The 16242-nt window shown below is 33.3% G+C and overlaps 2 protein-coding genes across 2 annotated transcripts; both read left to right on the forward strand.

The window, feature by feature from the left end:
* Window positions 1-3595: 3595 nt before the first annotated feature.
* LOC129887429 (uncharacterized) lies at window positions 3596-4424 on the forward strand. The gene has a single exon (XM_055962532.1). It carries the CDS (start codon window positions 3752-3754, stop codon window positions 4367-4369), a length of 618 nt encoding a protein of 205 aa, XP_055818507.1. The 5' UTR covers window positions 3596-3751; the 3' UTR covers window positions 4370-4424.
* Window positions 4425-10932: 6508 nt separating this feature from the next.
* On the forward strand, window positions 10933-11761 carry LOC129887436 (uncharacterized). Its single transcript, XM_055962542.1, has one exon. It carries the CDS (start codon window positions 11089-11091, stop codon window positions 11704-11706), a length of 618 nt encoding a protein of 205 aa, XP_055818517.1. The 5' UTR covers window positions 10933-11088; the 3' UTR covers window positions 11707-11761.
* The last annotated feature ends 4481 nt before the right edge of the window (window positions 11762-16242 follow it).

Here is a 16242-nt window from a genome sequence, read left to right on the forward strand (position 1 = left end):
CTTGCCAGTCATCAAAATGTCTGGTTCAGCTATATCAGGCATCCTTGAAGAGGACAGAAAATAATCCAGAGACAAACTTTATCTATGAAGATAATATTGAGCCTATGCATCTGGATGTAGCTGATTTTTTTAATTTTCCAGAAGACAATATGAATATTGATAAGTCTAATTATATTTAAAGAATTTTCTTTTTATTTGTCCATACTAAATGATATTTCTAGTCCGTATAAATAAATAAAATTTGTGTAATGAGCCATGTCTTAATCATAATATTTACTTTATTTTTTTTGAAGAAAAATATGGATATGCCTCAAATTTTATTTGGATCAATGATCAATCACAAGGATATTTTTGTAATTGATAGTGGAACAACTCATGCTATTTTTATAGACGAGAAATATTTTTCCAACTTGTTTAGAAGAAAAGAAAATGTTAGTAAAATTTTTGATAATTAAAAAATGATTGAAAGATCCGGAAGAGCTATTATAATTTTGCCTAAGGGGACAAAAATTATTATAGAAGATGCACTATTCTCTTCTAAATCCCCAAGAAACTTGTTAAGTTATAAAAATATCCGCAAAAATGGATATCACGTTGAGACACTAAATGAAATAAATACTTAATATCTTGGTATAACCAAGAGTGTCTCGGGCCAGAAATATATTTTGAAAAAATTAACAACTTTGTTGTCTGGCCTATATTATGCAAAAATTAGTGCAATTGAAGCATATTTGATCGTAAACCAAAAGTTTACCAATTTAAATACATTTGTGTTATGGCATGATCGAATAGGTCATCCTGGATCAATAATAATGAGAGGAATTCTTGAAAATTCAACTGGACATTCGTTAAAGAACCAAAAGATTCTTACGAATGATGAATTTTCATTATCTGCTTGTTATCAAGGAAAATTAATCGTCAAACCATCGACCTTGAAGGTTAGCATCGAATCTCCTGGCTTTTTAGAGCGTATACATGGAGATATATGTGAACCTAATCATCCACCTAGTGAATTATTTAGATATTTTATTGTCCTAATAGATGCAACATCTAGATGGTCTCATACGTGCCTCTTTATCATCCCGCAACCTGGCATTTGCGAAGTTGTTAGCACAAATAATAAGATTAAGGACGCAATTCCCAGATTATCCAATTAAGGCCATTCGCCTTGATAATGCTGGAGAATTTACATCTCAAGCTTTTGATATCAATTGGGATAAAAATTGAATATCATGTTGCTTATGTTCATACTCAAAATGGTCTTGCGGAGTCATTTATTAAGCGCCTATAATTGATAGCAAGACCTCTACTAATGAAAACAAAATTGTCAATTACTGTTTGGGGTCATACTATCTTACATGCAGCAGCACTTATAAGATACAATGCACACATTGTTGCACACGGATTCTCTCAAAGACTTGGGGTCAACTATGAAGAAACATATTCACATGTTATGGATAGAATTATTTTTTGCTATCTAATTAGTTTAGTTGTATGGTTCACTTGATAATGAAATTTATATGAAAATTTTAGAAGGATTAAAATTGCCTAAAGCATGTAATAAGTCTCGGAAGATGTACTCAATAAAATTGTAAAGATCATTTATGGTCTAAAACAATCAGGACGTATGTGGTATAATCGTCTTAGTGAGTACTTAATAAATGAAGGCTACATAAATGATATTATTTATCCATGTGTTTTTATTTAGAAAACGAAATCAGAGTTTGTTATACTCGTCATTTATGTTGATGACATAAATCTCGTTGGAACCCCTGAAGAGGCCCAAAAGGCGATTGAATATCTTAATAAAGAATTTGAGATGAAAGATCTCGAAAAGACAAAACTTTGTCTGGGTCTGCAAATTGTACATTTAGCAGACAGAATTTTTGTCTCCCAATCTACCTACACTAAGAAAATCTTAAAATGAATTGACATACACAAAGCACATCCATTAAGTACTCCAATGATTGTTCGATCACTTGAAGTGAAAAAAGATCAATTTCGACCTCCAGAAGAGGATGAGGAACTTCTTGGTCCTGAAGTACCATATCTCAGTGCAATTGGTGCACTTATGTATCTTGCTAATGCAACCAGACCTGATATAATATTTTCTGTTAATTTGCTGGCAAGGTATAGTTCATCCCCAACACGAAGGCATTGGAACGGTATCAAGCATATTTTGCGATACTTAAAGGGTACTATTGATGGATTTGTTTTATACTAACAAAGGTTGTGTAGACCTTATTGGTTATGCAGATGCAGGTTATTTATCAGATCCACATAAAGCTCGATCTCAGACAGGCTATCTATTTACACAAAGAGGAACTACTATATCACGACGATCTACAAAGCAGTCTATTGTTGCTACTTCTTCAAATCATGCTGAAATAATAGCAATTCATGAAGCAAGTAGAGAATGTGTGTGGTTGAGATCAATTATACAGTTCATCAAAGAAAGATGCAGTCTAGAAAATGATGTCAAAGTACCCATAATTATATTCGAAGACAATGTCGCGTGCATAGCTCAATTGAAAGGTGGCTTCATAAAAGGAGACAGAACGAAACATATTTCACCAAAATTATTCTTCACACATGATCTTCAGAAGAATGGTGATATTGATGTACAACAAGTTTGTTCAAGTGATAATCTTACAGATTTATTCACAAAGGCATTACCAACATCAACATTTGAGAAGCTAAGATATAAGATTGGAATGCGTCATCTCCAAAATACCAAATGAAGTTTTCATCAGGGGAGTAAAATACGCGCTGCACTCTTTTTTTCTTAACCAAGGTTTTGTCACACTGGGTTTTTCTGGTAAGGTTTTTAATGAGGCAGCACTCAAGGCGTATTATCAGATATGTGTACTCTTTTTCCTTCACTAGGCTTTTTCCCACTAAATTTTTTCTAATAAGGTTTTAACGAGGCACAATATTCAAGAATGTTTACGATAAATATGTATATTATTTCTTGTAAAAATTTTAATGAGACATATTTCACGTGGACATCCAAGGGGAAGTGTTAAACAACAAGTGGAACAAAGTTGGATGTCCACTTGCAATTAATTTTTCCTTTTCCTTTTTATGTGGGGCCCACCCATTATATTTTGTTTCATACTTTATGTTTTCTCATCTTCTATAAATGTCATCCTTGGTATTAAGAAGAGCGTACAACAAGATACAGAAAAATTTGATTTGCTCCTCTCTCTTTTTTCTTATTCTATTTTCTTTCTTAAATTGTTAAGTATATGCCTAAAATGCCCTACTAATGAGCAATTTGCTCCGATCCATTCAAATTTTAGCTAATTATGCTTTCATTGGTTAAACTTGATACCGTCTCTAGTTCCATATCAACCCACTAAGCCCTAGTTTTAACATCTACATGCAGTCCACGTCAGTACTTATCCTAAGAATCGTTTCACACATTTTTTAACCTTTCAAGAGTCCGGAAAGGTATTAAAGAAATTTTCACAAAGGCAATCTTTTATATGATTCTCAAAGGATTCACTTTAGCTCCATCAAATATTCTTTACGAGGTTAGCACTAATCCTCATTTGGTGGGTGATTTTCTTTCTCTAATATTTTACAAGAATAATCCTAGCTAGCTAGCTAGTTGCACCACTTTATTTCCACTAACCAATGTGAAGCTAGTAGAACTTTTCCACTATAAATACCTCACTAACTAAATGCTTCCCATCATCAAAACAAACCATCAAAAACAACCCCATCAAAAGAACAACCATAATTTTTCATGGAGAAATATAATACTCAAGATTTTTCATCTATTACTTGTGAAATACAAATCATAAAAGGAAGAAACATAGACCAAAGTTCATTAGGAAAAAGCAACTTGTTTGTTAGATGCTATCTTCCAGCAGGAAACAACCAAAAAGTTAAGCTAAACAGCCAAGAAATATCATCAAAATCAGACTTATTTTGGGATGAATCTTTCTCATTGAATTGCATGGGAAATCAAGATTCCATTAACATGATGAAGCAAGGAACAGTAGTCTTCGAGCTCCGGTCAAGAAAATATCTTCCACTTCTTGGGAAGAATATTAGTGGCTCACAACTCTTGGGGAGAGTTGAAATTCCATGGAAAAGAGTGTTCGAGTCAACAGAAATGGAGATAGAGGAGTGGGCAATATTCATGGCTACTTCAAAGAATATTAATAAAGATGTGAAACCTCCAGCAGTGAAAATAGCTATGAAGGTTAAAGTAAATGAGACAACAAAAATTAATAAGTTGAGAAGACCGTGGGATGAGTCATGTGCTTGCAAGGGTTATTGTGGATGTAATAGTAATAGTATTTTTAGTGCTGACGCATATGAAATATTTGCACTTGGAGCTTCTTTAGATGCCTTTTAGTTTAAGGCCAAAAATGTGCAAAAGCACTAAGGTGATCTCCTAGATTAAATTAATTTTTTGAGTGACCTACACTAATTCTTGAATAAATTAGTTACAATTGATCTTGTATGTTTTGTAGTTTTGAGAAATTAAATTTCATGATTTTGATATAATACAAAGATTTTTAAGTATCAATGCTTTTCTTCAATAATACTATGCTATTTTTGAGATTAGTAAACATGATAGGCATTAAGTTAAAGTTTTATTGTTGTGTTAATTAATGTTCTCTCTTTTCGCGAGCATCTGTGTTTCTTTGTTACAAGCAAACGTAGATTTTGAGTGATAAAGCCAAAATCAATTGTTTAGTTTAACTTTAAAATGTGTATACAAAGTCCAAATATCAAAATGTTATCTTTGAAAAAGATTGAATATATTTCATCGTACCCTCTTGTCTAAACAAATACTTAACAAGAGTGTAACATCAAATTACAAAGTCAATTTATTTCTTGTGTGATAAGTTGTCTCTTGAGACACGTTCCATAATCCATACTATAAAAGATTTCCACAGTGGAAGTAGGATACATGTTGATAGGCCCCAATCCAAAAATGTAAGTTCAAGTATTGTTAATTTTATATTTCTCTTGTGATTTTATTGTCCACTCTTTCTTAATCTATAATGTATTGTAAGATGATAGATCTACTTACCAACTAATGGATCTTCTTAACCCAATGGAGATGAATCTATGTGATAGTGTTAATAAAAATACTAATTATAAGGGAGGAAATCAAAAATACGCGTCAACTTTATGATTTGAATCCTTTAATTTCTTTCATGCTAATTTATTTATGATTTTTTGGCTATTCATCTAGTTCATGTACTTCTATTATATTTCATTTTGTCATATTACATACAAATCAACTTCATATGTATTTACATCTCTTTTGTTGGAGGATGTGCATTTACTAATGCAGACTCGGGTACTGATTGAGACAATTAAGCAACATGCTAGGTTCCTTATGTTTAGCTATCTGGGTAACTCCACTTGCTCTTCAGGCCTAGACTTTGTATAAACCTTTGTAGTTTGCTTATAGGTATGATATATAGGTACCCTGTCCTGGCAAAACAATTTATTCATGCCATGTTAGAGACTTCTTTGATTAGACGAGTCTAAAATATTCAATGATGTAAACTTGACAAATCTTTCTATTTTATTGGATATTACATCTTTGATTTAAATGAAAACTTATGAATGAAATTTGTTCTTTTTTAAAAAATTTACTTATGATATGAATTTATCTCATCTCTTTCGTATTTATTAAGAGTTATGTTACGTTAGTTGGTTCGCTTGAGTAAGGTAAGTGTCACGATACGAAAATCGAGGTCATAATGGCACACATCCCAAACTCCATCCTGATGTGTAAACCTAAAAGTAAAACCATACGAGACTTCCAAAGGAAAGTCAGGCCACAAATAAATGTAATAAAAGGACAACAACAAAATTATCCCAAAACCTAGTATCATAAGTGTAAAAAAGCATGTAACACAATGATCGAATACGATATACATCATAAGTCTTCGGATAATAGTAAAGATTGGAAATAAAAGCTAGAACTAATGGCGGTCCGAATCCCAAGACCTCACCACTAATCTAAATAGTAAGATATCCGCAAGAGAGGGAGATCAGCTGCCGTGTGGAATACACTGACTAGGATCTGCATCAAAGAGGGACACAGAAGTAGGGGTGAGTACAGTTCACATGTAATCAGTAGGTTTAACCGATTGAGTATAAGGATTTAATCAAAACTATAAAATAAACTAAGGAACGTTTTCACGTGCACGCAGAAAAGTCTCACTCCGGCTATGCTACCGCCAATTTATATAGAACGACGCGATTAAAGTAAACACATAAATACAACTCAATATCACAGTTAAGATGTGGGACCCACCCCTTATATTCTATTTCATACTTTATGTTTTCTCCTCTTCTATAAATGTCATCCTTGGCATTAAGAAGAACGTACAACAAGATACAGAAAGATTTGATTCTCTCCTCTCTCTTTTCTCTTACTCTATTTTCTTTCTTAAATTGTTGGTTTATTTTATAACATGTTATCAGCACGAGCCTCCGTCGCTTTGAGCTATAGAAGGTAACAAAAAGGGTAAGAATTTTATTTTCTTAAAATGTCTAATATTTCAAAACTTGAATTTGTTGCTCTTGATATTTCTGAAAAAGGCTACTCATTATGGCCACTTGATGTCGAAATACATCTAGAATCGATGGGTCTGACAGACACCATCAAAGATAAAAATACGGCATTTAGTCAAGACCGTGCCAAAGCCATGATATATATCCACCACTATCTTGACGAGGGATTAAAATTACAATATCTCACATTAAAAGATCCCCTTAAATTGTGAAAAAATTTAAAAGAAAGATATGACCACCTGAAGTTGGTCATGCTTCCACAAGCACGTCATGATTGTCTAAATCTGAGATTAATGGATTTCAAAAATATAACCGAATATAATTCTTCCTTGTTTAGAATTATAGCTCAGTTAAATTTATGCGGAGAAGAAATCACTGAACAAAATAAACTGAAAAAAAACATACTCCATATTTCCACCCGCAAATATGCTCCTACAGCAGCAATATCGCGAAAAAAGGTTTAAAAATATTCTGAATTACTTTCTCATCATTTTATTGCTGAACGCCACAATGAACTATTAATGAAAAATCATGATAGTCGGCCCGTTGGTTCTTTGCCACTCTCTGAAGTGAATCAGGTAAATTATAACCAACGAGAAAGAAGTCATGGCCCCAGTCGTGGTCGTGTCATGGTCCAAAAAGAAATTATAATCATGATACTCGACTGGCACTGAGAAATGATCAGCAGTACAAAAAGAAGAGTGAAAAGTCAGAAGCTTTACTAAAGAAAAATTCAGAAAGTATATGTCATAGATGTGGAGGTGTGGGGAACTGGTCACGGACTTGCCGGTCATCAAAACGTCTGGTTCAGCTATATCAGGCATCCTTGAAGAGGACAGAAAATAATCCAGAGACAAACTTTATCTATGAAGATAATATTGAGCCTATGCATCTGGATGTAGCTGATTTTTTTAATTTTCCAGAAGACAATATGAATATTGATAAGTCTAATTATATTTAAAGAATTTTCTTTTTATTTGTCCGTACTAAATGATATTTCTAGTCCGTATAAATAAATAAAATTTGTGTAATGAGCCATGTCTTAATCATAATATTTACTTTATTTTTTTTGAAGAAAAATATGGATATGCCTCAAATTTTATTTGGATCAATGATCAATCACAAGGATATTTTTGTAATTGATAGTGGAACAACTCATGCTATTTTTATAGACGAGAAATATTTTTCCAACTTGTTTAGAAGAAAAGAAAATGTTAGTAAAATTTTTGATAATTAAAAAATGATTGAAAGATCCGGAAGAGCTATTATAATTTTGCCTAAGGGGACAAAAATTATTATAGAAGATGCACTATTCTCTTCTAAATCCCCAAGAAACTTGTTAAGTTATAAAAATATCCGCAAAAATGGATATCATGTTGAGACACTAAATGAAATAAATACTTAATATCTTGGTATAACCAAGAGTGTCTCGGGCCAGAAATATATTTTGAAAAAATTAACAACTTTGTTGTCTGGCCTATATTATGCAAAAATTAGTGCAATTGAAGCATATTTGATCGTAAACCAGAAGTTTACCAATCTAAATACATTTGTGTTATGGCATGATCGAATAGGTCATCCTGGATCAATAATAATGAGAGGAATTCTTGAAAATTCAACTGGACATTCGTTAAAGAACCAAAAGATTCTTACGAATGATGAATTTTCATTATCTGCTTGTTATCAAGGAAAATTAATCGTCAAACCATCGACCTTGAAGGTTAGCATCGAATCTCCTGGCTTTTTAGAGCGTATACATGGAGATATATGTGAACCTAATCATCCACCTAGTGAATTATTTAGATATTTTATTGTCCTAATAGATGCAACATCTAGATGGTCTCATACGTGCCTCTTTATCATCCCGCAACCTGGCATTTGCGAAGTTGTTAGCACAAATAATAAGATTAAGGACGCAATTCCCAGATTATCCAATTAAGGCCATTCGCCTTGATAATGCTGGAGAATTTACATCTCAAGCTTTTGATATCAATTGGGATAAAAATTGAATATCATGTTGCTTATGTTCATACTCAAAATGGTCTTGCGGAGTCATTTATTAAGCGCCTATAATTGATAGCAAGACCTCTACTAATGAAAACAAAATTGCCAATTACTGTTTGGGGTCATACTATCTTACATGCAGCAGCACTTATAAGATACAATGCACACATTGTTGCACACGGATTCTCTCAAAGACTTGGGGTCAACTATGAAGAAACATATTCACATGTTATGGATAGAATTATTTTTTGCTATCTAATTAGTTTAGTTGTATGGTTCACTTGATAATGAAATTTATATGAAAATTTTAGAAGGATTAAAATTGCCTAAAGCATGTAATAAGTCTCGGAAGATGTACTCAATAAAATTGTAAAGATCATTTATGGTCTAAAACAATCAGGACGTATGTGGTATAATCGTCTTAGTGAGTACTTAATAAATGAAGGCTACATAAATGATATTATTTATCCATGTGTTTTTATTTAGAAAACGAAATCAGAGTTTGTTATACTCGTCATTTATGTTGATGACATAAATCTCGTTGGAACCCCTGAAGAGGCCCAAAAGGCGATTGAATATCTTAATAAAGAATTTGAGATGAAAGATCTCGAAAAGACAAAACTTTGTCTGGGTCTGCAAATTGTACATTTAGCAGACAGAATTTTTGTCTCCCAATCTACCTACACTAAGAAAATCTTAAAATGAATTGACATAGACAAAGCACATCCATTAAGTACTCCAATGATTGTTCGATCACTTGAAGTGAAAAAAGATCCATTTCGACCTCCAGAAGAGGATGAGGAACTTCTTGGTCCTGAAGTACCATATCTCAGTGCAATTGGTGCACTTATGTATCTTGCTAATGCAACCAGACCTGATATAATATTTTCTGTTAATTTGCTGGCAAGGTATAGTTCATCCCCAACACGAAGGCATTGGAACGGTATCAAGCATATTTTGCGATACTTAAAGGGTACTATTGATGGATTTGTTTTATACTAACAAAGGTTGTGTAGACCTTATTGGTTATGCAGATGCAGGTTATTTATCAGATCCACATAAAGCTCGATCTCAGACAGGCTATCTATTTACACAAAGAGGAACTACTATATCACGACGATCTACAAAGCAGTCTATTGTTGCTACTTCTTCAAATCATGCTGAAATAATAGCAATTCATGAAGCAAGTAGAGAATGTGTGTGGTTGAGATCAATTATACAGTTCATCAAAGAAAGATGCAGTCTAGAAAATGATGTCAAAGTACCCATAATTATATTCGAAGACAATGTCGCGTGCATAGCTCAATTGAAAGGTGGCTTCATAAAAGGAGACAGAACGAAACATATTTCACCAAAATTATTCTTCACACATGATCTTCAGAAGAATGGTGATATTGATGTACAACAAGTTTGTTCAAGTGATAATCTTACAGATTTATTCACAAAGGCATTACCAACATCAACATTTGAGAAGCTAAGATATAAGATTGGAATGCGTCATCTCCAAAATACCAAATGAAGTTTTCATCAGGGGAGTAAAATACGCGCTGCACTCTTTTTTCCTTAACCAAGGTTTTGTCACACTGGGTTTTTCTGGTAAGGTTTTTAATGAGGCAGCACTCAAGGCGTATTATCAGATATGTGTACTCTTTTTCCTTCACTAGGCTTTTTCCCACTAAATTTTTTCTAATAAGGTTTTAACGAGGCATAATATTCAAGAATGTTTACGATAAATATGTATATTATTTCTTGTAAAAATTTTAATGAGACATATTTCACGTGGACATCCAAGGGGAAGTGTTAAACAACAAGTGGAACAAAGTTGGATGTCCACTTGCAATTAATTTTTCCTTTTCCTTTTTATGTGGGGCCCACCCATTATATTTTGTTTCATACTTTATGTTTTCTCCTCTTCTATAAATGTCATCCTTGGTATTAAGAAGAGCGTACAACAAGATACAGAAAAATTTGATTTGCTCCTCTCTCTTTTTTCTTATTCTATTTTCTTTCTTAAATTGTTAAGTATATGCCTAAAATGCCCTACTAATGAGCAATTTGCTCCGATCCATTCAAATTTTAGCTAATTATGCTTTCATTGGTTAAACTTGATACCGTCTCTAGTTCCATATCAACCCACTAAGCCCTAGTTTTAACATCTACATGCAGTCCACGTCAGTACTTATCCTAAGAATCGTTTCACACATTTTTTAACCTTTCAAGAGTCCGGAAAGGTATTAAAGAAATTTTCACAAAGGCAATCTTTTATATGATTCTCAAAGGATTCACTTTAGCTCCATCAAATATTCTTTACGAGGTTAGCACTAATCCTCATTTGGTGGGTGATTTTCTTTCTCTAATATTTTACAAGAATAATCCTAGCTAGCTAGCTAGTTGCACCACTTTATTTCCACTAACCAATGTGAAGCTAGTAGAACTTTTCCACTATAAATACCTCACTAACTAAATGCTTCCCATCATCAAAACAAACCATCAAAAACAACCCCATCAAAAGAACAACCATAATTTTTCATGGAGAAATATAATACTCAAGATTTTTCATCTATTACTTGTGAAATACAAATCATAAAAGGAAGAAACATAGACCAAAGTTCATTAGGAAAAAGCAACTTGTTTGTTAGATGCTATCTTCCAGCAGGAAACAACCAAAAAGTTAAGCTAAACAGCCAAGAAATATCATCAAAATCAGACTTATTTTGGGATGAATCTTTCTCATTGAATTGCATGGGAAATCAAGATTCCATTAACATGATGAAGCAAGGAACAGTAGTCTTCGAGCTCCGGTCAAGAAAATATCTTCCACTTCTTGGGAAGAATATTAGTGGCTCACAACTCTTGGGGAGAGTTGAAATTCCATGGAAAAGAGTGTTCGAGTCAACAGAAATGGAGATAGAGGAGTGGGCAATATTCATGGCTACTTCAAAGAATATTAATAAAGATGTGAAACCTCCAGCAGTGAAAATAGCTATGAAGGTTAAAGTAAATGAGACAACAAAAATTAATAAGTTGAGAAGACCGTGGGATGAGTCATGTGCTTGCAAGGGTTATTGTGGATGTAATAGTAATAGTATTTTTAGTGCTGACGCATATGAAATATTTGCACTTGGAGCTTCTTTAGATGCCTTTTAGTTTAAGGCCAAAAATGTGCAAAAGCACTAAGGTGATCTCCTAGATTAAATTAATTTTTTGAGTGACCTACACTAATTCTTGAATAAATTAGTTACAATTGATCTTGTATGTTTTGTAGTTTTGAGAAATTAAATTTCATGATTTTGATATAATACAAAGATTTTTAAGTATCAATGCTTTTCTTCAATAATACTATGCTATTTTTGAGATTAGTAAACATGATAGGCATTAAGTTAAAGTTTTATTGTTGTGTTAATTAATGTTCTCTCTTTTCGCGAGCATCTGTGTTTCTTTGTTACAAGCAAACGTAGATTTTGAGTGATAAAGCCAAAATCAATTGTTTAGTTTAACTTTAAAATGTGTATACAAAGTCCAAATATCAAAATGTTATCTTTGAAAAAGATTGAATATATTTCATCGTACCCTCTTGTCTAAACAAATACTTAACAAGAGTGTAACATCAAATTACAAAGTCAATTTATTTCTTGTGTGATAAGTTGTCTCTTGAGACACGTTCCATAATCCATACTATAAAAGATTTCCACAGTGGAAGTAGGATACATGTTGATAGGCCCCAATCCAAAAATGTAAGTTCAAGTATTGTTAATTTTATATTTCTCTTGTGATTTTATTGTCCACTCTTTCTTAATCTATAATGTATTGTAAGATGATAGATCTACTTACCAACTAATGGATCTTCTTAACCCAATGGAGATGAATCTATGTGATAGTGTTAATAAAAATACTAATTATAAGGGAGGAAATCAAAAATACGCGTCAACTTTATGATTTGAATCCTTTAATTTCTTTCATGCTAATTTATTTATGATTTTTTGGCTATTCATCTAGTTCATGTACTTCTATTATATTTCATTTTGTCATATTACATACAAATCAACTTCATATGTATTTACATCTCTTTTGTTGGAGGATGTGCATTTACTAATGCAGACTCGGGTACTGATTGAGACAATTAAGCAACATGCTAGGTTCCTTATGTTTAGCTATCTGGGTAACTCCACTTGCTCTTCAGGCCTAGACTTTGTATAAACCTTTGTAGTTTGCTTATAGGTATGATATATAGGTACCCTGTCCTGGCAAAACAATTTATTCATGCCATGTTAGAGACTTCTTTGATTAGACGAGTCTAAAATATTCAATGATGTAAACTTGACAAATCTTTCTATTTTATTGGATATTACATCTTTGATTTAAATGAAAACTTATGAATGAAATTTGTTCTTTTTTAAAAAATTTACTTATGATATGAATTTATCTCATCTCTTTCGTATTTATTAAGAGTTATGTTACGTTAGTTGGTTCGCTTGAGTAAGGTAAGTGTCACGATACGAAAATCGAGGTCATAATGGCACACATCCCAAACTCCATCCTGATGTGTAAACCTAAAAGTAAAACCATACGAGACTTCCAAAGGAAAGTCAGGCCACAAATAAATGTAATAAAAGGACAACAACAAAATTATCCCAAAACCTAGTATCATAAGTGTAAAAAGCATGTAACACAATGATCGAATACGATATACATCATAAGTCTTCGGATAATAGTAAAGATTGGAAATAAAAGCTAGAACTAATGGCGGTCCGAATCCCAAGACCTCACCACTAATCTAAATAGTAAGATATCCGCAAGAGAGGGAGATCAGCTGCCGTGTGGAATACACTGACTAGGATCTGCATCAAAGAGGGACACAGAAGTAGGGGTGAGTACAGTTCACATGTAATCAGTAGGTTTAACCGATTGAGTATAAGGATTTAATCAAAACTATAAAATAAACTAAGGAACGTTTTCACGTGCACGCAGAAAAGTCTCACTCCGGCTATGCTACCGCCAATTTATATAGAACGACGCGATTAAAGTAGCCACATAAACACAACTCAATATCACAGTTAAGATGATAGGTCAAGTATCACAGGTATCAACCCAATGCGATGCAATATGCTGATGCAATGATATGATGGTACGATGGATCAAGGTTGTCGCACAACCTGTCGTATACACCTGCCGAGCTATGCTACTAAGTAGGATCCATGGGGATCTCGTAGACCATATACCTCATCACAATCTCAATGTATCAACTAACTTACAACCCAGCTCGTGGCCAAAGACTAATGATACTAATATCTCTTTTGCTTGACACCTACTCGTGGTCGAGGATATACGAAAGGTGTCACATTTTTTTCTCTAATATAATTTTCCACAGTTTTCAACTTCTCAATGATCAATGATAGTATGCATGAGGAATAATGAATTCACATCATATAAGGCATGAATATAATATACAACTCAACATATAATATAAGGTTTAAAGTTCTCAAAACTTAACATAAACATAATATTCACCCTCAATAGATAGTAATGGAAAGAAAATGCCTCAAATTAAGTGTTCACCCATTTTCTACAACTTTTCAATACTCATGTATGCTCAAAACCCCTAACTCAACCTCTCATGCGTGCATTTTAAGTCAAATAACTGTTTAACATCTCTAACTCAGTTAAGTCATGAATTACAAAGTCTCAACACCGATAAAATATCAAATAAGGCCCCCCCACAAGCTGCATAACACATATAAGCCCCCAAACGAGCATCACAATATAAATAAACTCTCACAGGGCATGTCAAAGCAAACTAACAGTCCCAAACTATATTACGACCCCATCCCTAAGTCTACAACATAGAACTTGACTAATCACCTGTGACACCCCGGAATTTTTTTCGCAAAGACACGAATATTTCTTCACGTATGGGTAGACTCGGACCGAAGGACTTATAATTCTACACATGAGTTAGGATTAATTCTTAAGTATTTTAAGTGTGTTAGATGTGTTTAGGGGTCATAAGGGATCTCTAACACCAAGTCGAGTCCAAAGAACTCTAATCGACTAAGTTTTCGGACGAGTTAGTATAAAGGTAAACTTCAAACGACCATATCTCCTAGGATATAAAGAACTGGGTGGCCCATGACCTACCATATTAAATTTCTTCGAGTCTTCTTTCCAACGCCACTAAGATTGCAATTTTTGGAGTTTGGAGTCAAAAGTTATGGCCATTTTACTAAGGACTAGTACTACAGGAATATTCTGACCTGGGCGAAATTTAGGCTTGGCGCTCCAGTGGCGCCCCACGCCACTATAGCGACATAAAACAGCCTCAGTAGTTTGGGTCTTGGCGCGATGCGCCACTATTAGATGTGCAGGGTTTTAACCCTCTTTTGGCTTGGCGCTGCAGTGGCGCGACGTGCCACTATAGCGCCAGCAAGACTTTTGCCCAAATTTCCAGAATTTTAGAAGAGGGGCAACTTGGACTTTTCTCCTAATTATATATATCTATCCTTGGACATTTTGGGACCATATTTTTCAGTCCCTCTCTCTCTAAAATCCCTAATATTTTCTCTCTTCCTCTTCTTCTTCTTCTTCTTCTTCTTCAAATCCTTCTCCAACAAAGATTGCCTTTAAGATGCTTCAAGAATTCAAGCCTTCCATTGAAGACCTAACATCAAGGTTTCTTCAAAGTCTTCAAACAAGGTATATAAGGCTAACCTAAAATATGGATTGAGTTCTTCCATATGCCCATAGATGTGTTGGTTAAGAGTTGTGAAAGAGTTGCACCTTCAAGAAAGGTTTTCTTGAAAGTTTTTCCTAAACTAAGGAATGTTTTTAGATACAAATGGTTGATTGATGATTTTAATGACTTGAGTTACTAAATAGTTATTTTTCATATTATTAACTACAAATGTATCTTTGTATATAGATTTATAGGTATTGACGATATTCTTGAGTTGAGTTTTGGTGAGAGTATGGGTTCATGTTTCATTCACATGAACCCAAGATGAGATTTTTTGTCATAAATTTCTTGAGGTTGAGATGGATAGTTGTGTGTATATATGTATTGATTGGAATGAAAAGAATGAATTGGTTAGTTAAGAATGTCCCTTTGCTTCTATAAAATGAATATAGGACCAAATAAGGATTTTTGGAGTAGATGTTTGATGTGATGATGATACTTGACAATGATGTGATGATAATGTTTGATGATGATGCAAATGATAATATATGATGAAGATGTGATGACGATGTTTTGATGATGGTGTGAGTGATGATGTGAATAGTAATTATTTAATATGTGTAGGATGATTGATGAAGAGATATGTTGATGAGGATGTTATGTGATGAAGTGGGTTGGAGTCTAATGTGATTATGTGATATGTGAATTGCATAAATTGAGTTGATTGGAGTCTTATGAGTATTTTTGAAAATAAAGGATCTTTTGAGAAGGAGTTTTAAATGAATGATTTGTGAGCATTTTTGCCTAAACTATTTATACACCATCTTTGAGTTTAAGAAATGCTTATTTTCATCTATGATTTAAAAAGAGTTTAAGCATGAGTTGAGTTGAGGAGTCTTTTAACTATTTTGAACACGAGTATTTTGATTTTAAATGAGTTGAGCATTTTACTTGTTAATATGTCTTATTGATCTCTTTAACCATGTGATTATGTTTGTATGAGCTTTGTCCCC

Source organism: Solanum dulcamara, chromosome 1, assembly GCF_947179165.1.
Source record: "Solanum dulcamara chromosome 1, daSolDulc1.2, whole genome shotgun sequence".
In the NCBI taxonomy this organism is placed as follows: domain Eukaryota; kingdom Viridiplantae; phylum Streptophyta; class Magnoliopsida; order Solanales; family Solanaceae; genus Solanum; species Solanum dulcamara.

What these genes read in the sequence shown, in the direction of transcription:
- LOC129887436 (XM_055962542.1), top strand. Translation starts at nt 11,089, where the DNA reads ATGGAGAAATATAATACTCAAGATTTTTCATCTATTACTTGTGAAATA.
- LOC129887429 (XM_055962532.1), top strand. Translation starts at nt 3,752, where the DNA reads ATGGAGAAATATAATACTCAAGATTTTTCATCTATTACTTGTGAAATA.